General features: G+C 38.7%; 1 protein-coding gene across 1 annotated transcript in view; it reads right to left on the bottom strand.

Annotated features, from left to right (window-relative positions):
- Tulp4 (TUB like protein 4) overlaps window positions 1-24,570 on the bottom strand; it is a 164,358-nt gene that overhangs the window by 121,019 nt on the left and 18,769 nt on the right. Inside the window, exon 2 of the mRNA XM_075950539.1 lies at window positions 1,334-3,308. Within this exon, the coding sequence (XP_075806654.1) occupies window positions 1,334-1,585 (252 nt within the window). The 5' untranslated portion in view covers window positions 1,586-3,308. The remainder of the gene's footprint in view (window positions 1-1,333; window positions 3,309-24,570) is intronic.

Below are 24,570 nucleotides of genomic sequence, written 5' to 3'. Positions count from 1 at the left end.
GATTTCATAGAGGTAAGGGCTCTCTAGCAGCTTAACTGCTTTGCTTTTCTGGTCTTCAGTTTGAACCCCAGTATCTGTCTTTGGGTTTTTATTATTTGTGCTACAATAAGCTACCTAGTATAAGTTATTTTATTACAACACCCAGAATGGTCTGAGATGAACGTAAAGGCAGAGAAGAAACAGCAGCAGGTCCCTGTAACAGGTGCTGGAATACCCCATAGCTAATATGGTGGGAGTTTACATGTGAAACTCTAAGTTATATTGCTACAGTATGAATGCTGAGCTCCTCTCTAAATCCCTAAGTTGAAATATAACCTAAAGGGAAGGCCTTTATACAGCTATTAAGTCATGGGAGCAGAGCCCTCATGAAAGGGACTGGTACTCTCATAGGAGATTCCAGAGGATTCTTGACTTCTTTCCAACAAGAAAGAATCTGCAGTGTACAAGTCAGAAGAACATATCCTCATTATCCCCACCAAACTCTGCAAGTTGGCAACCCAGATTTCAGGCCGACCGCCAGAAATGTGGGAAGTAAGTCTCCACTGTTCATAAACTACCAAATCTGTGGTATTTAGTTAGAGCAATCTGGATAGATTAAGATGCATAGCCCCAAAATATTATTGCTTTTGCATAACCATTTAATGAAATTTTAAGATACCTGAAATTTTCACAGATTTCTTGTAACACTCAAATAGGCTAATGAACAATAAAGCATATTATCATGGTGTTGTACAAATAAACAGCAAGAAACTATCAATCATGCATGGCCTTCTTTTAAATACAGTTGTTAGCATTTAAGCATTCCTCAACAAACAGTAGAATAAACTTTTGGGTTTTAGAGGGCCAGACTATATAGAACACATAAACATCAGTACAATGTGAAAAAATGAGTCTTGTCAAAGCGGGTGTTAGCTAGTGTAATTGGTTACTGAGGTAGAAGCAGCACCACTGTGGTTCCTTTCACAATGAGCCTCAAGATAGAATACACCCTTCTCTGTCATGGAAACTAGGAACCTGAAAGGCTGGTTATGATCATCTAGTCTGATTCTTCCACCCTAATCAGAAACCCAAACAACTGTACCTCTCACAGAAGAAGAAGCAGCAACTCTCAGGAGTGGGGAGGAAAGGACAAAAGGAGGGGACAAGTGACTTCCTTGTGGAAGGTCAGGACTCTGTGAACAATGCCCACCTTAGCAGCTATCTTTCTTGGTGGCATATAAGAGAAAGACTTCACCAAGTCTAAGAAGCTAAAATAAAGTTTGGGGCCAGGGAGGAGACTCAAAAAGATCACTAGAAGTGACCACAGAAAAAGCGAAACAAAGCCACATCTTACCTCACTGTTGTGGCCTCGCAGGTTGAAGTTGATCCTCTGTGGAGTACTTCGGTCTCTGCGACAGTGACTAGAGGTGAAAGTCACCCCTACCACACCACGCCCATTGCCTGTGGCCAACCATCCTTCTTCATAGTAGCGCCTTCTGCACACAGGCTTCTCCTTCTCGCTCTTGGGGACACGCCCTTTCCAGGACAGGCAGAGGATGTTGGAGTCACTGCAAAGCACAGGCCCATGTTCCACTGCTGCATACATACTTTTTTCAATAAATTATTTCACTTAAAAAGTATTAAGAATTTCAAGCCAAGTTCTTTCATTGGCTTATTTTTGTGGCTGGACTTGGTTTGGTTTTGTTTCTCCTTTAGCTACAACTGCTCTAGAGTCCAATTAAGGTCAGTATCTTATAACGATCCACCGAATGCATAGTGAAAAAAATTCCTCTATAAAAGATAACATCAGTCTGCTAAGAAAGGTATACCTAAAAACACATGGGGTCCATTTTCATTTCAAAGTTCTTGGGAAAAACACGCCAATCCTCTGGAGAAAGAGCTCTGTTAGTGTGTGGTGACAGAAACTAAGTTCTCTTTGTCTTTACTCTGTTTGGTTATTCTCAGCCTGAGATTCCAGTTTTGTGTACTGTGATTCCAGAGATAAAAGGTTGTGAACACACAGATTTCAAGTAACTTAAGGCGGTAAGAATCCCTCTAGCTGAAATTTTCTATTCAAAAGTTCAAATTCAGACAATGACCATACAAGATCATCTTCCTTCTGAACTCACCCTCCGGCACGCTTTCTAAACTACACAAATTTCTGTTGTCTAGCTGAAAAAGGTTGCATGAGGGAAAAGGCACACTAATGTGCAAAATCAGGCCGGAGCTCGTGTACAGACAGCAGCCCAAATTTTAGGAAGAGAAACACTTTGCCCAATGTTCACAACCAGAAGTTTCCTGTCTCAAAGACTGACCCTGTGTCCCTAGGAACATGGGGCTCCCTGGAATGACTCTCCCATTGACTGGAGCATCCCTCAGTGCCATAGGAACTAGAGCAAAGTCCCTTCCTTCAGCAGAGGAAGAGGCTAGAGCTTCAATCTGGACCAAGTGCTTTCCTTACTCATACTTCTTGCTGACAAAGAGACTACAGGAGTTTGTTTTTCCTTTAACTCGTTTCTCTGTGTTTTTGTTCCTAAAGATCATGTATTCTTCTATCTTGTGGGGGGAAAAAAAGAATCTTGGAATTAAGTCCATTAAATCATCTTCCTCTCATAGGCAAGTCTTTAAACCATCCACCCAGGTGTGCAGCAGAGTCCCCCAAGCTGTACCATCTCTTGAGAACAGCTCTACGCTTTGCTGAAAAGACACCTTCTTGTTCACATTCAAGCCTGTTCACACACCTCTCAACCAAGAAAGGTTTTTCCTTGATACTTATTTTGTAATTGACAGTTCCAATTAGTATTTTAAAATATCTTAATTATGCAGAAAAGAAAAAGATAATAAATAAAAATTTTCAAATAGTTAGCTAAAGACACTAAGAAAACTGTTCCTTTTCAGATCTGTCCCTTCACTGGAGCCACGAGCACAGTAAAAGCTACTGAATTTCAATCCAGAGTTTTAAAATCTATTCCTTCTTTAAACTGGAGGGGTATTCTTGAGGCTTAATCTGTATGATTTTTTTTCTTCTGAAAACTTGCTTTGCCCATGAACACCATAAGGAAAATTTGCCATTAGTGATGGACTGTCCTCCAGGGACTCCAGACCCCAGCAGTATGAAGTTGTTCCATTTGATGCTTAAGATTAATGTTCATCAGTTGCAAAACTCTCGACGTGCAGAATGAGCCTGCCCTCTTATGAAGGTGTATGTGTAGAGAAAGCTCTCCCATATACAGACGCACTCTTCAACTGGCACTTGGGGTGTTTGTTTTCCCAGTTAATTCAGGAGCCATCAGGTTATTTATTGTCTGAAGGTCTTAGACTCTCACAATCTGTAAAACAATGACAAAATGGATATGCATATTTTTAAAAACAGCAAATAAAAGTTGTAACAAATAAGTGCTGGAGCCGAAACTAAAGGGTAGGTTCACATTTGCCACTATCTGATGAAGCCACTTGTAGAGACTGCTAGCATCTGAGTAGTGAACTTCAGAAGACAAGCAACAGGAGTCACCCGCCACACACTATCATGTTAAACCTGTCAACAGCACCGCACTATCCTCTCTAAAACTCTGGGCCCTCAGTGTGGGTCTTTCCCCTATTGATGACTTGGTGTATGTAAGCTTTCTCAAAAATGAAACTCAAAAGGCCCAGGAAAATTAGTGGAATCAGTTTGTAGGTTTTTGGTTTTTTCCATCATTATTAAAGAATATTTGTTATTAAAGAATAACAGAAAGCAACAAAGGCCTTTAAAAAGCTCTTGTCTCTGATGGTTAGTCACTCACTGAGCAAGGCATAGCTGATTTTTCAGCCTTAAACTTTTCTACTTGCTACAAATTCCTATAACAGTGCTCTCAACCTTCCTAATGCTACAGTCCTTTAATGCTGTGCCTCATGTTTTGGTGACCCCCCAACCATAGTTATTTTCATTGCTAGTTCATAACTTTAATTTTGCTATGGTTATGAATCATAATGTAAATATCTGATATGCAGATGGTATTCAGCTACCCCCGTGAAAGGGCCATCAAAATTCCAGAGGGGTTGTGACCCACAGGTTGAGAACCACTGCACTAGATCATCTTCTGCTGTCCTCAACATTTGCACCAATTTGCAAAAGCAACAGTGATCAAACTGTCAAGTCTATCAAGACTCAGCAGAGAAATTTCAACTGCACTAGAAGGCTATGGAATTTTTTTAAGCCAGATTATCTTCACGAGAGACTTAAACCAGCATTTTAAAAAATTATTTTTGAGACTGAGTCTTGCTAGTTCCTTGGACTCAGGATCCTCCCACTTTAGCTTCCCAAATCAACAAGATTACAAGCATATGCCACCAGACCTGGCAATAATTTAATTAAATACTGACCTTTGCTAACAGCAGCAAAAAAATATTTAACAAAATGCTGACCCTTTAAGTTTGTAACTTTTTACTATTTCACATTCTAGATTATCAAATAAGCATAAAAGCACCTCTAATGATGGTCAGAGTATATGAGAATCCCAAGAGGGAAGTATTTATATACAGCTGCAGTGGCAAACCGAGCTCACCATGCTTCCACAAACACCGTATCTACTGAAGAGTAAATGACAAACTGAGCATTTATTTATTCCTCTACTGAACATTTTCTTGAACACGAACAAAGGGAGCCCTGTTACTTATGCAATAATTGTGGCCAAAATAAAAACTGAGCTTTCAAATTATAATCAGAATTTTGAGAACATAAGCATCTAGTATTATAGATTATAGCTAAATAGATTATAAAGCATTATAGATACTATAAGCATATAGTATTAAAGATATATAGCTCCCTAAAGCTCAAAGACCTTTCCCATGCAGCTGAAGGTAATACTACTACATGAATGAATGAATTTTCTATTTTATATCACTTTATACTCCTATGATTTGTCCCCAAGAGGTTCATGTGCTGGAAGCTTGGTTTCTCAGTGTGTCACACTGAAAGGTGGTAAGACCATCAGGTGCCAATTAGTGGAATTACCTGAGGATTAATGCTTGTCTCACACACAAGTTAGAGCTCACATTAGTAAGTGAGCTCTTACAAGAGTAGATGTTGTAAAAGAGTGAGCATGGTCCCTTCTTGCTTTCTCTTGTCATGTGATCTCTCTCACACACTTGTGTGACAAGATGTAATTTGCTCTGTTATGACACAGCTAGAAGGCACTCGCCAAAGACCAATAAATGAGCTGGCTTCAAGCAGTGGTGACCCACGCCTTTAATCCCTGCACCCGGGAGCAGAGGCAGGCAGATCTCTGTGGGTTTAAGGCCAGCCTAAGCTACACAGAAAGTTCCAGGACAGCCTGGGCTACACAGAGAATCTACTCAGTCTCCAAAACTAAGAACTTTTCACTCTAAAAATGCTTAGTTTTGTTTTAGGTAAAACACAAAATGGACTAGGCATGTCAGTACTCAAAAGATGCATGTCCTTTAGTGAAGTACTAAATTCCAGATGACCATAATGATGAAAAAAACTGCATCTAAGTAAAAAACAAAAATCTTACTATGTAGCCCAAGCTGGTCAGGAAAGCCTTGAACTCAACTTCTGCCTGCTTCAGCCTCTGAAGAGCTCAGATTACAGGCAAAACAAAAAGACAAAAAAAAAGTTGTTAATGGGGGGATTTCACTTCTGTATTTCAAAATGTATATGTGTGTATACATATATACACACATATATATTTACCAATTATATATAAAAGCTATTTGGTGTGTGTGTATATAAATATATTTAAGAAATTGTAACTTGAATTGGGCAGTGATGGCACACACCTTTAATCCCAGCCCTTGGGAGGCATAGGCAAGCAGATCTCAGTTGAAAAGCTCGGGCAGAAAAGTTGAAAGTGAGTTGGAGTTAGCTTGGTCTACGTGACAAGTTCCAGGACACCAAGGACTACACAGAGAGTCTCTGTCTCAAAACACCAATCAACCAACAACAACAAAAAACTTTCTTCAAATATATTCATATTACACTGATTGGCTACCAATTACAATCATTGTTATACTAACCATCTAATGAAAATCTACACCAAAGCCAAATCTCAACAGCAAACTTATAACTTTGTAAGTAAAAGGAAACAAAAGTAGAATATATAAGAAATATGTGATGCAATTTTCTTGACTAACAAATTGTGGGTGTTGACTCCCCAGTTACTTGTTGTAGATGGAGCTGCAGGCTGCATCCCACTGCCCAACTGGCTTACACCCAGGCTGGAGGGCTGCTTGTTGTCACAGCCACCCAGCTAGCTTATGCTTGAAATAATCACACAGAGATCGTATTAATTAAATTATTGCCTGGCCCATTAGCTCTAGACTATTATTGGCTAACTCTCACATCTTGATTAACCCATTTCTATTAATCTATGTGTTACCTTGAGGTCGTGGCTTACTGGCATGAGTCTAACCAATGTCTGTCTTGGGCAGGAGAAGCATGGCGTCTGTCTAACTCTGCTCCTCTTCCTCCTGGAATTCTGTTCTGTCTTCCCTGCCTACCTGAGGGCTGCCCTATCAAAGGGCCAAGGCAGTACCTTTATTCAACCAATGAAAGCAACACATAGAAGAACCTCCTATACCAGATACTTAGAAAATTAACCATAGCCGGGCGGTGGTGGCGCACACCTTTAATCCCAGCACTTGGGAGGCAGAGGCGCACGGATCTCTGTGAGTTCGAGACCACCCTGGTCTACAAGAGCTAGTTCCAGGACAGGCTCCAAAACCACAGAGAAACCTTGTCTGGAAAAAAAAAAAGAATAAAAAGAAAATTAACCACATATCCAACCATCTGTCTAGCCACCCAGCAAATGCCTCAGTTAGCCTGTTATGAAGACTAGTCTCACATCACAGATAGCTGTCTCATTAGGGAGTAGGGACAGAGATTCAAATGCTAAATCTCAAGTCAAGCAAGGGCCTAGTGCCCACAGAGGTCTGTTGCTTTGAGAGTGCCTTGGAAGAGAATGTGTAAATCCACTATATAGCTCAGTAAGAAGAACCTACACCTAAGCTAAGTGTTCTAACACTAAGTTCCACTCAGAGTTCAATTCTTGACAATACTCTGGGTAATATTCAGCACTAAATAAAGTCTCAACTAGTTCTATTACTGTGGATAATTCCCAGGTAGTAGAAGCAATAACTGACAGGGACAAGAATGGGATTAGGGATTCAAAGGGCTTATGAAATATGTTCCATCTAATCTGTTAAGTATGCACTATCCAGGAACACTTGAATCACAGCTTCCAAAAAGGACATACCAGAAGCATTAACGTAAGAGTCACTTGTCATAGAGCTGAGCTAGCCACAAAAAGGAGAGAGCTCAGCAAGGGAGAAGATGAGGATGGAGAAACAGATCTGTCAGAACACAGTCCAGGAATTGAGTTGCATGAGAATTCTGAGTGCTTCTGAGAACACAAGACAAGTCTTGTGACCTCAGTTTCTTCAAAACATAGAACTGTTCTAGGAATGTATTTTCATGCTCTTCCAAGGTTTAGCATATAGGAGTGAGTTTACCTTAGTTTACCTCACTATTGCTCACTATTGCTAATCAATTAAATGTTTAAATTTTTCTTTATATGCCTCTATGGAAAAATATGTTTTTGCTATGTGCAGCTTTTCCTTGTGATTGTATATAGCTTAAACTCATGAGAACTTTACTCTGTGACCTTTCCTAACACTCAGAGTATAAATCATCTGAGGTTCTGAATAAAGCTGACTATTGCATGAGATTTTTGTCTGCCTCATTTATTGGCTCAATTCTCTCAGGCCCCACCACCTCAAGAGCAGTGACATGGTTCTAGTGGTAAACTCTAACATCCCACATCAGGTAAAGGTAGAAGAAACACTAAGAAGTCTAACAAAAGTTATGACAGAGTCCAGAGTGAAGAGTGAGATAAGAGAAACCACAGCACACTCAATGAGATGTTCCCTGAGCCCAGACTGAGCCACCCTGCCTGGAGTGCACAAGTCAGTGAAGTCTAGGCCCTGAGCCAAGCACCATCAACACAGTGTGAGAAAACAGGCAAAACAAACTTATATAAAGAGATCAATGTTTCAAATAATCATCAACAGGTACTTCAGGCAAAGTTGAGAGAATCTTGGTGCAAGTATGTCCTGCAATGCAGTCAATGCAGCAGGACCTAAAGGAGACTTACAACAGCAAAACAAAAACAATAAATTAAAAGACCTGGGTGAAAACAAGGAAAGTTTAGTGACGAAACTCCAGTGACAAGAAAGCCCCAATTACTGAGAAAAAGTTAGACTTCTGTTAGGATTACAGGTGAGCCTGGAGAGATGGTTAGTAGTTAAGAGCACTGGCTGCTCTTGCAGAGGACCTGGATTCAATTCCCAACATCCACATGACAGCTCACAAAAGTATGCAATTTAAGCTAAACGACACTCTCTTCTGGCCTGTGTAGGCATAGGCAAACATGTGGTACACACACATACATACATGTGAGTAAACACTCAAACACATTAAAAAACGATGGTGGTTCAGACTGGAGAAAATCTAAAGGAAAGAAAAAAATCCAATTATATTCCCTAGATTAGGAAAAACTCAATGTTATGGATTAGAATTAGCATATTTAACAGAAACAATGCTTTAAGCCTGATCCTATCTTAACTTCATAATTACCTTTTCTCAAAAGATCATGTAATGTTTCATCAACATCTAGATCTATAAGCAATAGAATGGGCTTACAGTGCAAAGGAAATAAGAAAAGGCCTCCAAATAAGCAGACAATCGTGGAGAGGCCAAGATGACAGACAGAGAGCAAACAGCAGCAGAACAGACAGTGACTGAGGAGGGTGAGCAGCCTTGTGCAAACCGGGTAAGATCAGGGGAATTCAGGTTTGAAGCCAACATTCTCCAGACTTTCAAATAATGAAAGGCTTCATTAGTAGAGATCTCTAACCTGAAAAACCGAGAATCTGAAATGCTATTTTCGGATGGGAAGTGATCAACCTTTACAACTCTGCAGGCAGATTCTATGGGCAGTATGATTTTCATGCTTCCCAACTGGATCCTTCTATGGCTCCATTTCCTAAGGTGTGAGAATATGGGAAAATTAAAACAAATATAAGAAGGCATTGCAAATAATTGCCTGGCTGCCATATAATGTTCAATAAATGTTGAACACTTCTATTGTTATTTTATTAATATCTTACCATTTGTAAAATCTGGAATAAAATAAAAGGATCTTCAAAGACAACTAACTCTGATTCCATTTTAAAAGCAGAAATAGGGGCTGGAGAGATGGCTCAGTGGTTAAGAGCACTGGCTGCTCTTCCAGAGGTCCTGAGTTCAATTCCCAGCAACCACATGGTGGCTCACAACCATCTGTAATGAGATCTGGCGCCCTCTTCTGGTATGCAGACATACATGGAGGCAGAATGTTGTATACATAATAAATAAATAAAAATCTTTAAAAAGAAAAGCAGGAATAAAGAATAATGCAGAAAAAGGGACTATCTCCGATTACAACTAAAGGCTAAAAAACAACACTTCTTACTGAATGGCCCTATTATGATAGTGAATTACTAAACAAAGGAGAAAGGTTGAGCAAGAACTAAGAATATTTGCATTGCCAAGGGCCCATTGCTCACCTACAAATTCACAACCTCCTAGAGAGATAACACAACCACTTTACAAATTCTTAAATCAAGGTTGGAGATGTTAAATGAGGTTTTCAAACCTCACCAGTCTAAGAGTGACAGAAATAAAACTAATTATCTCATGCCAATACCTATCCTTTTCCACCAAACTACACCGCCAACATTAACAACAGTCATTTCCACTCCACACCCATGTAGCTGTGAAATAGGAAAAGACATGTGATTATTTGATGAGAACAAAAATGAATCAAGACCAATCTGACTGTTCTCAGGCTCCAAAATATCCAGAGGAAAAAAACAAATGACTTAAAAGGGAGAAAATAGTGAAATTTCAAAGAGTTGAGGAGTAGGTTAATTTTTATTATCTAAATTATTAAGGCATCATGCTTTGTGGTCTTTGTTCATGCTAGTAAATGAAAGTCAATTTAGCTAAAATAGGTGATTATACCTGACTCTTTTAAGAATACACATAATAGCCGGGCAGTGGTGGCGCACGCCTTTAATCCCAGCACTCGGGAGGCAGAGGCAGGCGGATCTCTGTGAGTTCGAGGCCAGCCTGGTCTACAAGAGCTAGTTCCAGGACAGGAATCAAAAGGCTACGGAGAAACCCTGTCTCGAAAAATCAAAAAAAAAAAAGAATACACATAATATTTACTGGTAAGTCCACTCTGTGTAGACATATGCAATCTTCTAAAATTTTTTAATAAACTGCACAGCAACACTTGAAATAATAATTCTCGTTTATTTTCCCAGAAAAGCTTGGCAAAATGCAGAAAGTGATTAAAACCAACATTACCAAAGCTAAAACCAAATGTCAACCAAAAATGTCAATAAAATGTGCTATCCCCAAATTCCAATTGGTATATGATCACAGGGTGGGAGAGGAAGCCATATAAAAAAGGAAAGTACCTAAAATCACCTTTAGCTATATATATAAAATTAATAGGTTAACAGAATTTAATGAAAACAGATTGAGAGTTAAGTAAAATGGGAAAACACAATTGATATGATCTAAGTAAATGTTGTAGAATATTATTTTAAGGTGTGTTAAATTTGTTTATGCTCTGGAATATTTATTTAACAATGAAAGACGAGTTGTTTTTAATTTATGCTGTATTTGTTTAACTCTGTGAAGCTATGATTCTTTGTCTAAAACATCTGATGGTCTAATAAAGAGATGAGTGGCCAATAGCAATGCAGGAGATGATAGGTGGGGCTGGCAGGCAGAGAGTATAAACATAAGGATAAATCTGGAAGGAGAGAGAGCGAGAACAGGAGAGCAGGATGCTAGGGGCCAGTCACCCACTCACACAGCAAGCTATGGAGAAAGGTATACAGAAATGGGGAAAGATAAAAGACCAGAGGCAAAGTAGACAGGATAATTTAAGAAATGCTGGCTAGAAAAAGCCAAGCTAAGGCTGTACATTTATAAGAATAAGCCTCCATGTGTGATTTATTTGGGAGCTGGGTGGTGGGGCCCCCCAAAAGCAAAAGAGTAAAGAGTAAAAGAATACTAACTAAAGTTTGGAATTCCAATATGGGGCTAGAGTAAAAAAAAAAAAACAACTACAAGTAAATTTGGGTATGCCCCCCCAATTTGTTAGATCCTAATAATACTCAAGGTGAAATTATCAAGTTTGGAATTTTGGTCTAGAAAGCTGATGCAACAGCTGAGAGCACTTATTCTTTCAGAGGATCTGGGTCACTTCCCAGCACTCACATGACAGCTCACCAAAATCTATAACTCCAGTTCCAGGGTATTCAATGCTCTCTTCCAACCTCAGAAAGTACCAGGCACAGATGTGGTACACAGATATACATGCAGGATAACACTAATAATACACGTAAGTTAAAATAGAGGAACCTAAAAATAGTTTTTTGGATATGGGACCCTTGGGAAGGGATTCCACCATGAAAAGTGATCCTGATAGTAGATTAGTCCTCCACTATACAAAAGGCTCCAGTAAGTTTCCTTGTCCCTTTCACGATGTAAGATTACTCCAAGGTACAGCCCTCGCTAGACAACAAATCTACTAATGCCTTTGATCTTGGAATCAACCCCAGGACAGGGAGCAATAAAATTTCTACTGCTCACAGATAACTCAGTCTAGTGTGTTTTGTTATAGCAATGAAAAGGAAGATAGAAAAACAAAAAAAAAATTAAAGATGACAAGTTAGCTCAGGTGTTTCCCAAATTCCCAATAAAATGATCAGAGATAAAAGAAGACATGCAGAAAACAGAGGGACCACTGATGAGCTTTTAATTACTAAAAGACAAATGGAGTATATGAGATCAGGCTGACAGCAAAGTGCCAAAAAGCCTTGATTCAGTTAAGCAAGCATACTACCTCAACCAACTACCTTCTTACACAAGGGCTGGCTAAAGGCTAAAGAATGGCACAGGTCCACAGAGAGCCAGACTTTGACTCTAGCAAGCTTTTCTTGTCCCACACTGACAGATGCAGTGATATTTCTATTTTAATAAATAAATCTTGCCTGAAGATCTGAATACAAAACAGCCACAGCAGTCAGTCATACGAGCCAGGCAGTGATGGCCAACACCTTTAATCCCCGCAGCCACACTAGTTAGCCATAGAGGTCTGGTGATGGTGGTGCACGCCTTTAATCCCAGCACTACAGAGGAATATGAAGCGGGATGAGACAGGAACTCGCTTTCTTTCAGTCTGAAGATTTCATAAAGGTAAGGGCTTTCCAGTGGCTTGGCTGCTTTGCTTTTCTGATATTCAGCTTGAGCCCCAGTATCTGTCTTTGGGTTTTTATTATTCATGCTACATTTGACATTCAACATTTGAGGTACGAATTCATAGGCTGAAGCTACATGAGGCTGGAGTCACTGGCCTACCGGCTAAGTTTTTCTTTTTTATCTCCTGATGGGTTCTCCCTGAACCCCCTTCTCGGACTGTTGCCAAACTAGGTGGCTGCCTTGAGATCCAGACAGGCTTTTATTGCTCTATGCAGCAGCAATAAGATGCTCATCTTCATCATCATCGTTGGTAGACCTGGTTAGACAATTGGGAATTCTTAAAGGGAGAAAATAGTTAAAAGTTTTTCCCCACATTAAAAAAATGGGAAACACCATTACAATAAAGGTATTTGGGTCTCCGTATTATATATTAGACAGTTTGAAAATGGAACGATTCAACAACAGGCTTTCTAATTTAGAAGGGATGTCAATTGCAAACATTATCAGCTTTGTCATTTTTGTCTTATCACTGAAAAAGTTGGTTAATCTAAGTGCTAAGCTGCAGGCCTTAAAAAACCTCAATAAAACAAATCTCACAGACACATTCAAATCCAGAGAAAGGAATTTAATAAAGAACCAATTTCAGCATTACATTATAAGAATAGAGGCACATCCTAAGTTTTCAAACAACCAACCTTAATATATCCAGTAACCTACAGAACTGACAAGTGATAGAGGCTCTGTAAGAACTGAATGGAATCCTGTGCCAATGTCAGATTTAAGAAGATTCAAAAAAGCAATATTCTCACATGGCATGAATTCACCTTTTGTGGAGCAAATGTTAAACTTGTGGTAAGTTTGTAATAGAATTATCCCTAATGACTGGACAGAGTTGGTTAAAGCTGATTTTGAGCCTGGTCCACAATTACAATGGAGCAGTTGGTTCAAAGAGGCTAAGACTATTAAACAGCAGAGTAAAGCTAAACGTTTGGAAATCTCCCAAGATCAAATTCTTGGAGAAGGAAATTATGCTACTGTAGAAGGGTAATCTCTATATGAGTCACATCCTGGCTTTATGCCATGCAACAGTTTTGAAGGCTTCGGACATAATTAAAGAAGCAGGAAAAAAGATTGAGTCATTAACTAAAGTCATACAGGGTCCAAAAGAAACCTTCATTAATTTCTTACCAAGACTGACTTTGCAGTAAATAGAATGATACCAAATTCAGAAGCTAGGTAGATTTATTGAATCTCTGGGCTTTTTGTTTGTTAGTTTTTGAGACAGGGTTTCTCTGTACCTTTGAAGACTATCCTGGAAGTCATTCTATAGACCAGGCTGGCCTTGACCTCACAGAGATCCACCTGCCTCTGTCTCACAAGTGCTGGGATTAAAGGCCAGTACCAACACAGTCCAGTGAATCTCTGGCTTTTGAAAAGGCAACTTCTCTATAAAAAGGGATAATTAGGCCATTAAAGGCAAGGTAAGCAGGTCTGGAGGAATGGATTTGAGATACAATCAATACTGACTCTCATGACCATGATGATGCACTGATAGCAGAGGTATTATTTCCAGAGGACAGAGGAAAATAATTAAAATGTCGAATGTTATAATTGTGGAAAACAAGGTCACCTTAAAAGGGATTGTAGATAAGGCATTCCTAAAAACAATTTTTTCCCTAAGAATAATCCATTCAGAACACACCTCTCTTCTGGAATTATCTGGAAGGATATGGCAAAGGTAGGCACTAGACTAATGAATACAGGTCAACAAGGAACATTCAAGGCAATCCTTTGCCATGGGACAAAGGGGCCTCTCACACACCCCTATGCCAAAGGGTAATAAAAGGAAAGAAATTTAGCAGATGAATGTGTTCCATTTTGTAGAATCTGGAAAACTAAAAGAAGTACACCACACCATTGATACCTATTCAGGTTTCCAATGGGCAACAGCTGTGAATTTGAAAAAGGCTGATTTGGTAATCACATATTTGCTAGGAGTTATGGTCATCATGGCTATACATGTACAAATAAAGACAGACAATGTTCCAGCATATGTCCCTAAGAAAATTAAACAGTTTTTTGCTTATAATATAAAGATTGTTTCAGGTATGTTACACAATCATACAGGTCAGGCAGTTATTGAAAGATCAAATTGAACTATAAAGGGCATGTTAAATAAACAGAAAGGGATGATAAATACCCCCAGAAATAAACTGCATAATGCTTTATTAACTTTGAATTTTCTAAATGCTAATGAGAAAGGAACAACAGCTGCATAGAGACATTACATTTGATAGTAAAAAAAAACTACAAAATTAAATCAGCCATATACTTTAAAGATGTACACCTCAGAATAGAAACCAGGACATGAGTTACATTCAGGTACGGGGTTTTGCTTTTGTTTCCACAGGAAAAGAAAAGTTGTGGATACCATCTAAATTGATAAAGATTCGATTTGAACAAGAAACAGCTCTTAATTGGAAGAGATGATAGTTCTTCAAACAACATGGCCATTTAATCTAAACTAACCTATAAAACTAACAAATGCTTTTCATTTGATCAAATATAACTTGCCAAAAGAAATATAGCTAAGGAATCTGAAGAGTACTGGACAAATGAGGCATCTGAAATAAAAGGACAAATCATCCAGAAAAAAAAAAGTCTCAAGAAAAAGAGTAAATTGACCTTTGGGTATATCATATTTCCAACAGGATAAAATTTCATAAATCTTCGCAAACTTCTGTTTCTATTATTCTATTTAATGCAAGTGATCTTACTGTAGTCCCAGTCAAGTTAAATATTACAGTTGGCTTTAGAGTTGGAGTGTGGCTCTCTCCTTCTCTAAACCAAAGCATGGTTATTAAAGTGAAATTCAAAATCTGTGTCTCATGTCAGAAAAGTCGCCTGATATGAAACAAAAGAAGAACAAGTATTTAAGGGTTACTTTATTGCTACTAATCTCATAATCCTTTTGTTTTATTGACTTTTTAACAATTTTTCCTAAGGAATAAGGTTTACAAAATGTATATATATTGAATATAATATATATCAAATTTTTGTCTTGATATCAATGATCATATAGAGTACTAGCTAAGTCTAGAAAAAGGTTTCATCTACCTTCCTATACATGATTTCAGGTTTGAGTCTCTATCAGTTCTCTTCAGTGGACCGTGAGCATGCCTGTGACCTTTGAAGTCTCCATAAGAAGGATGGGGCCCCACAGTGACGATTCCTCCAGGATTATGTAGCACCACTAAGCTGGAAAACACCACCTAAAGGTTGGCTTTGGACTACAACTGCTCAAAACAATTTCGTGGTGGTTAGCTGAGATGATCCACCCTAACAGACTACTCTACCCAGGATGTGAGACAAGCCCTATACTTTCCCATTACACTGAGACTAGACAACAAATGATATAGCTACCTCTCCCAGTACTTGACAATACCTAAAATTTTCTTCTCAGGATCCCCTAAAGATATCATCACCTCCTACCCCAACAGCAGGAGGTAAATTTAAGAATACAAAGTCCACATTTCCAAGAGATGAGGTGGGTGGTTTTTGGTTATTCAATGGGTTATAGATATTTGTCACTGTTTGGGGTGAGGGTGTGTTTACCAGTTTTTATTGGTTACAGCCAGGAGGAAAGTTGAACAAAGGAAAATTAGATTCAAGAGTTCTTGTTTTAAAAATAAAAGGGGGATATAAATAAAACAAAAAGGAAGATTGCTGAATCAACTTTTAAAAGGCAACTACTGGTTTTAAATGTTTTACATTGAATTGGACTTTTGTATATTGTATACAAATTTTGTATATTGATACAAATTTGAGATTAATTTTGTTAGAACATATTGTACATAATTTCTACTCTTGTTCAAGGTAATGTACACATATAACTCATTTAACAATATAATGTAATTTTCTAGTCCTTGAAAATTGTTACCAACTGTCTAGGATAATAAGGAAATGCAGGATAGCAATTAATCACCTATTATAACTGATCAATCTTTTTTTAAATATTTATTTATTTATTATGTATACAATATTCTGCCTGTGTGCATACCTGCAGGCCAGAAGAGGGCACCAGACACTATTACAGATGGTTGTGAGCCACCATGTGGTTGCTGGGAATTGAACTCAGGACCTTTGGAAAAACAGGCAATGCTCTTAACCTCTGAGCCATCTCTCCAGCCCCTATAACTGACCAAACTTGTAGTCGCATTAGGTATGTTTAAGGTCAAATATATATTTTACATAGACATGTCATATTCAAACACTTCAGAAATCTACAAAATATGACATTTAAGATGTTATAATAACACAGGCTCTTTTTTTTATGACAATGAGATATGTCTGCTCCTGGTAGCAACATTCTACTTCAGAGAAGATAATTAGCATTGAAGAAAGTCCACATAGAGTTTACTTTCTTTGGTGCAAAAGTAAGCCACTGAGCAAGAAAATGCCCTTGCCTTGACTGCTGACAGTATGCTGTCCTCATTAGACAAGCAGGACATAAAAGAAAGTGACTGCCAAATATTGTCAAGACAAGGAGAGGCAACCCTTCAGAACATCCTGTTTCACACAAAAGTCTGTTGGACATGCTAGGCCTGTAGGCCAAAGATGGATGCCCCAACATTGCAGAGGAACTTTGTTTTAAGTGACTGTCCAGGCAGCCAGCTGTTTCTGTCACTTCTCACATATTTTGGAAGTTGTTTGCTCATACTTGCTGCTTACTCAGTTAATATTATTTCCTTCTGGCGTCTCTGAGGGAAGATTAGATAATTATAGTTTTCCTGTTTACCAGAAGAAAGCAAGTTATGATAAAAAGTAAATTACGCACAAGACTTTGGACTCACCAGCGTAGGAGAAATAATGGAGTATTTTCTATGAATTAGTCAAATGTAAATACACTGAACATTTTTATGTATTTATTGCTTTTATATATCATACAGTTATTATGCTCATTGTATATTTTTATATTAGTTATAGCCTTTTTATTTTAGACAAAAATGGGGAAATGTAGTGATATTTCATTTCTATTTTAATAAATAAATCTTGCCTGAAGATCTGAATACAAAACAGCCACAGCAGTCAGTCATACGAGCCAGGCAGTGATGGCCAACACCTTTAATCCCCGCAGCCACACTAGTTAGCCACAGAGGCCTGGCGATGGTGGTGCACGCCTTTAATCCCAGCACTACAGAGGAATATGAAGCGGGATGAGACAGGAACTCGCTTTCTTTCAGTCTGAAGATTTCATAGAGGTAAGGGCTCTCTAGCAGCTTAACTGCTTTGCTTTTCTGATCTTCAGCTTGAACCCCAATACCTGTTTCTGGGTTTTTATTATTCATGCTACAGACAGGAAAGGGAGCAATGCTGCAGTTAACTGGAGTGCTAAGCCATGAGGTGACTAGGAAATGAATCTAGCCTGTTTTAGCAAAGCAGGCTAATCCTTAGTGTTAGTATTAAGGCTAATCCTTAATACTAGAGATGGGCTGAGGACCAGAAACCCAACTGTGGGCATTCTGGAATCCTACCTTCCCACTTAGGATAGTAACTGTCTCAAAGAGAAATGGAGCCTACCTTTGATCATTCTACATGGATGAGAGATGCTTTGGTTTTCCATCTGGGTGTGACATATTGACAAACCAACTTAGATAAAGGCAAGCATACCTTCTAAATATACTATGATTTATCTCGTTGATGGACAATTACCTGTCTTCAAAAACTCTGAGGATCGCCTGCTAATAGATGAATGGGTAAATAGAATATGGCACATATATAAATAGTTATACAATCTTAACAAGGTAGAAAATTCTGGCACATGGTAGAACATGAACACTGAGTACACGATGCAAGTTTTAAAAGTCAATCACAACATGACAAATACATATGGAAAGACACTAACATGAGGTGCACAGCATGAGTCTGGGAAACATTAACAGCGTACAGTTTCAATTTTAAAAATATTACAGTGCTGCATGGTACTGCAGCTGCCTTGTACTGTGAAAATAGATAATACCACTGAATTATATAAGTATAATGGTTAAAATAATATATTTTATGTATTCTTTACTACAGTAAAATTTTTTTCCAAAAAATAATTATAAAACTATATAAAATGTCAAACTTAGTGACATATACCTGTAATCCCACTCAGGAGATTGCAACAAGAGAATCATGAGTTTGAGGCCTGCCTAGGGCATTATAAGATTGAGGGGGGAGGGAAACAAACCACCAACAGAAAATATAAAGACAAAAAATACTTGCATTATATCTAGTTTTAAACTTTAAAAACACAGAACTATGCATGGTCTTAAGTGTAATTATGAAAAATGAACATGAGGAAGGCATTCAAGAGAATGCTATACTTACAAATTGCACTAGTGAGGAGATTTCATACCATTTTATAAACATGCAATGGGCTGAGCATATGCAGCTCAGTGACAGGGTGTATACTCAGCCAACTTGAGCCCATGTGATCTTGCCCCAGCACCACCAAAGAAAAAGATACCATAAATGTAGTATAATATTTTGCTATTTTTCATGCTTAAACTCAAAAAACAGCAAAAGGAGACCAGTACCAAAATAGCAAGGCTCAAGTGTCCATAACCAGAAAGCTATCCATCTCCATTCTTACCATTCTACCTTTGATGTGAAATGCAAAAGCTTCATACTATTACAGTATTTGAAGACTTTCAATGAACTAAGAACCAAAGAGGAACTCTGGGTATGCAAGTAAGATCTAATTTTAGAGAAATAATCTTGCTCTTATTTTCAGCTGAGGAAGAAAGTTTAGGAAGAAACCGTATTTGAGATCTTAGTTGAGTCAAAGTGTGCTATCACTAAAATTTCTTTCCTCCTACTTCTTTGTGTTTTGCTTTTTGAGGTTTCTGTTGCTTTGGTTTGAGACAGGATCTCACTGCACAACCCAGGTTACACTAAAACCCACTATGTAACTCAGGCTGACCTCAAACTCATCCTCCTCCTGCCTTAGTTTCCCAATTTCTAAGATTACAGGTATGTACCTCCATGCCCACATCTCTTTTAACCAAACTCAACTCTTCTCTGAGAGAAGTATAAGCACAAAGTAAGTCTGTCAAGTTATCAGTCGGGGTGGGGGCACAGAATATATTGTATGAAAAAAATTGTTTTCCATGAAAAGAAAAAAGACTTACAAAAAAAAGTTTTTAAAAAGAGAGACAAGAAAATAAGATGGGCAAAGACTAAAGACAGTTGTAGAAGGGGGCCACTTGTTTGTTCCAGCCACTTAGCCCTGAAATAACCACACAGAAACTGTATTAAATCACTGCTTGGCCCATCAGCTCTAGCTTCTTATTAGCTAACTCTTATCTCTTAATTTAACCCATTCCCATTAGTCTATGTATTGCCACGACACTGTGTAGCTTACCAGGAAAATTTCCTGTGTCTACCTCCAGTGGGGCTACATGGCTTCTCCCTGACTCCGCCTACTTCCTTCCAGCATTCAGTTTAGTTTCCCCACGTAGCTCTGTTCCCCTATAGCTCTGCTATAGGCCCAAAGAAGCTCCTTTATTAACCAATGATATTTATAGCATACAGAGGGGAACCCCACATCAGACAGTTCTGGCCAACCTACTGGTCTGCTGGCATGGCACACACATCTCCAGAGCTATTTGCTCTGTCCTGGATCAAGAATACTACAAAGGCCACAGGGATGGACAGCTGGCTCAGCAGTTAAGAATAGCTGTTCTAGAAGAGAACCGAAATTTGGTTCCTAGTATCAAATGGTGGCTGACAATATCTAACTCTAATTCATGAGATCTAATGCCTCTTCTGACCTCCACATTGCACTCATGTGATGTACAAACACACAGGTGATTAAAATATATTCTGGCTACCAGGAAGTTTTGGTTCACACCTCCCATCTCAGCATTCAGGAGGCAGAGGCAGGTGGATCTCTTGAGTTCGAGGCCAGCCTTGTCTACAGAACGAGTTCCAGGACAGTCAAGACTATACAGAGAAGCCCTGTCTCAAAAAAACAAAAAGAATAAAGAAAAAAATATTTTTTAAAAATACTACAAAAACCAAAGAAAACAACATCTGTAAAGATGATCTGAAAAATGTCTTATATACTACAAGGTATCAAATGCACTATATTTAGTCTATGTGTCACAACTCATCATACGAAATTTAGCCCCTCATATTCCCTTCTGTTTTATATTACTTAACTGGTCACACTGAAGACATGAAGACCCCTCAGTCCCTGGATCCCCTCCAACTCCATACTGGGGTGACAGAAGAAATTTTAAGACGTTCTACTTAAGAGAAGGCACTGTATAGGCACCCGAATGTATGCAGAACACCATCAGGGGAGAGGGTCTCATGGAATAAAGGGCTCCAACAACTGACCAGTAGTGCTCCCATCCAACAATGGGTTCTTTCAACACTTCTGTGGGACATGAAAGGTTTCTGAATTCTTTAAAGCAATAACAAATATCCCCGAGTCCTTTGAAGGCAGGTTAGTTCTGTGAGGCAAGGAGCATGTCAGAGGGGCCTTCCAGGTGTACACCTCATAACTGTGATAGATAGCAGCTTTTTTCAGTGATTCCATTTATCCTGCCTGGTAAAGCAGCAAGGAGCCCCAAATTTACAGCCAGCCAATAGTCACTCAGAGGAACGGCAGCTCTCCAAGACTTAAAACTGGCATATGCTGTGAAACAACTAAACTCTGAGGGTCTGACCTGAAGTCCACATGGAGACAGAAGGAACTGACTTCAACTACAGAACTCTCAGCTAGTGTTGGAGCATTATGACTCATCACTTATACACTGTTTTGATATTTAGTCAAAAGTGATTCAAAGATGCAATAACTAGAGCTGATGATGTAGCTCATTGGTACAGCATTTGCCTAGCATGTGTGAGACCTAAATTTGATCTCAGGAGAGGAAGAAAAATAAACAATCTTGTAATCATTGAATGACACTTCATTTCCCTTGTTTAATGCATATGGGTTCCAAACAGAATGTTCAAACCAACTTTTGAATCCAACTGACAAGAGCTCTCAAATTCACACAAGGTATCTATGTGTATAAACAATGGAGCAAAAGATGAACACCCGTTTTCCATAACCTCAGAAGTCACTCACACTTTTAATCCCACTGCATGGAAGGCAGTGAATGTGAGGCCAGCCTGGGTTACAGTTATCCAAGCTTCAGAACACCCAGAGCATAGAGACCCTGTCTCAAAGAAAAAACAAACAAAAAGAACAAAACGTAAGTCAGCCAAGTGTGTGACTAGACAAGGAAGAATAATGCACTGGTGATGTCTAGTTAAGGAATACACTACAGGAAAATTCAAGTTTGCAAATTAGCACAATTTTTTTATTATTATAGAGAGGGGAATCAGTACAGGCTCACACATGGCGAAAGAAGGTCAGGGTACAACTTCTGGAGACTTCTTTCACCTTGCTGAGACAAGGTCTCTCTTGATGCTGCTGCTTCATACTCAGGGTAACTGGTTCACAGTGAGTAGGAGTGCTAGGGCTACAGACACACACCATCACATCTGACCACTCTACATGGGTTCCGGAGAGCACGCTGCGGTCAGAAAGCTTATGCAGCAAGTGTTTGCACATAATGAAGCATCTTGCCAGCACAGACGGGATTTTAGAACCTGACTTAAAAGAGAACTTCTGATAGCAAGTTCTTTCTGCACATTTACAATATAACTTAACATGATTTATCTACATGTAATTTTCCAAGAAATACATTTTCCACATCAAGTAACCTTGATGATTAAACTCTGGCACAATTTCACTGAGCTCAAACAATGCTATGAAAATGAGTTATTAGAACAGCTGAACACTCTCAGACATATTCAATTTAAGTTTGTGCATCTATACTTATACTAAAATCCAAAGTCAAATCATATTAATAAACAAGAAATTAGTTGGATACCTGCAACAACAAAAAAAAAGGAACTGGAAAAAGTATTTCCCAATCAACAAAACCACAAAATTTGGCTAAATATGAGGACAATGTATCACAATGATCTGAAGCTGACCACTGAAACATGTGTTCAATTAATTCTACCTATTTTAACAAACAAGAAATTTGATCTTATATAAAGCAGTTCAAAATTTTGTTTAACAGGTACATTTGTTCATTTCTTCAACTTGCTCCGTTCTGTGCTCAGTGATAGTGGTATTTTACTTAGTTTTTCATCTTATTGCAATTTTGGTTTTACTGTTTCATTGGTTGTTGATTGTTTCTGACACAGACCCTGGCTATGTTGCCCAGAATGGTCTCAAACTCCTGAGCTTAAGCAATTCTCTCACCTTAGCTTCACACACTATATTTGGTATGTGTTTAATTTTTCATTTTTGACTTTTAAATATTTTACTTTTTAAGTATATGAGCATTTTGGCTGCATGTATGCATATGTACCACATGGGCGCAGTGCCCAGAGGCCAGAAGAGAGGGACTGAACCCTTGGAATGGAGTTAAGATGGCTATAAACTGCCACGTGAGTGCTGAGAACTAACCTCAAGTCCTCTGCAAGAGCAGCAAGTGCTCTTAATCGCTGAGCCATCCCTGAAGCCCTCTGGTGTTTTGAAACAGGATATCATTATGTATCCTAGATTGGCTTCAATAACTATGTGGCCTAAACTGGGCTGGAACTCAAGACTGTCCTGAGTCAACCTCCCCAGTGCTGGGATAACAGGCATGTGCTACCACTCATGGCTTCTTTTTAATTTTTAATGCAAGGGTCAGGTGTTTTCCCAAGTTAAATATCTTTACATGTGTAGCAAAATGATGCCTTCTATTAAACCTCTTTGCCCTAAGAGCACTGTTAGGTTACCATGGGAGCGGCCACTTTCTACGCCAAGTGTAAGTTTTTCCAGAAATTCATTAATTTGGTGAAAAAGTAGTTGCAGTTTTTTATATTGTTGCATTTGTCATCTGATGCTAGTTGTCTTAGTTAGGGTATCTATTGCTGTGAAGAGACAACTCTTGTAAGGAAAAAACATTTAATTGGGCTGGATTAGTTTCAGTGGTTTAGTCCATTATTATGGCAAAACATGGCAGTGTGCAGGCAGACATGGTGCTGGAGAAGAAGCTGACAGTTCTACATCTTGATCTGCAGAAAATAGGAAGTGAACTGTCATCCACTCTGGGCATAGTGTGAGCAAAAGGGACTTCAAGACCCATCCCCACAGTGACATACTTCCTCCAACAAGCCACACCTCCTACTCCCTATGGGGACCACTTTCTTTTAATTCACCACACTAATATACACACTAAAATAAATGTGGTTCTATTACGAACCACCTTAATGTACATGTTTTTCTTTATGGGGTTTTTTGCTAATAACTTATTTGCTATTCATTTTACATTTATTTTATATTAAGGAGACAATGTTAAACAAAAAGCAAATGTAAGTCTTCCCCTCTCCCTGCCTGTTTTTCTGGAGACAGGATCTCACTGTGTAACTCTGGATTCCTAGAACTTACTACGTAGACCAGGCTGGCCTCAAAACTCAGAGATTTGCCAGCCTCTGCCTCCCAAGTGCTAGAATTAAGGCTTTCTTCTTTCTTACATATAAAATTAACCCATTTTTATTAGTCTATGTATTGCCACGTGGCCGTGGCACTACCTCGTTTTCTACATGTCTTGTCTTCTTGGCAGCTGGCTGGCATCTCTGACTCTGCCTACTCTATCTCTGTTCAGATTTCTCACCTGGCTTTACTCTGCTAAGCCATTGGCCCAAGCAGCTTTATACATTAACCAATAAAAGCAACACATATAAAGAAAGACAATCCACATCACCTCCCCTTCTGTCTAATTAAAAAGGTTTTAACTTTAACATAGTAAAATTACATATACAAAACAGTTATCAAGCAAAAATTATAGTTATAATATTTAGTCCATTTGCATTAGGCAAAAATTAAAGAAAATATTCTATTATCTATCTTTGTGAGTCTCAAGTTTCATAAATAATTTATCTTTTATTATAACTAAGGAAAACTATAACTATCTATCTTCAACTTCATCAAAGATCCCAGAAGGATGCAGTATTACCTAAGTAAACAGGAAGTACATTGTAAGCAACTTCCAAAACTCTAGAAATGACAGAGACATCTTGCTGTCTAGACAGTCGTACCACTGGGGCATCCATCCTCAGCCTACAGGCCCATAGTATCTGGCACATTTTTCCATGAAGAAGGAAATTTGAAAGGTTGTTTCACCTATCCTCAGTTTCTCAGTCACTTTCTTCTGTGTCCTGAAGAATGCCTG

Source organism: Microtus pennsylvanicus, chromosome 1, assembly GCF_037038515.1.
Source record: "Microtus pennsylvanicus isolate mMicPen1 chromosome 1, mMicPen1.hap1, whole genome shotgun sequence".
NCBI classification, from domain to species: Eukaryota; Metazoa; Chordata; class Mammalia; order Rodentia; family Cricetidae; genus Microtus; species Microtus pennsylvanicus.
This window is presented reverse-complemented; position numbering and strand designations above follow the sequence as displayed.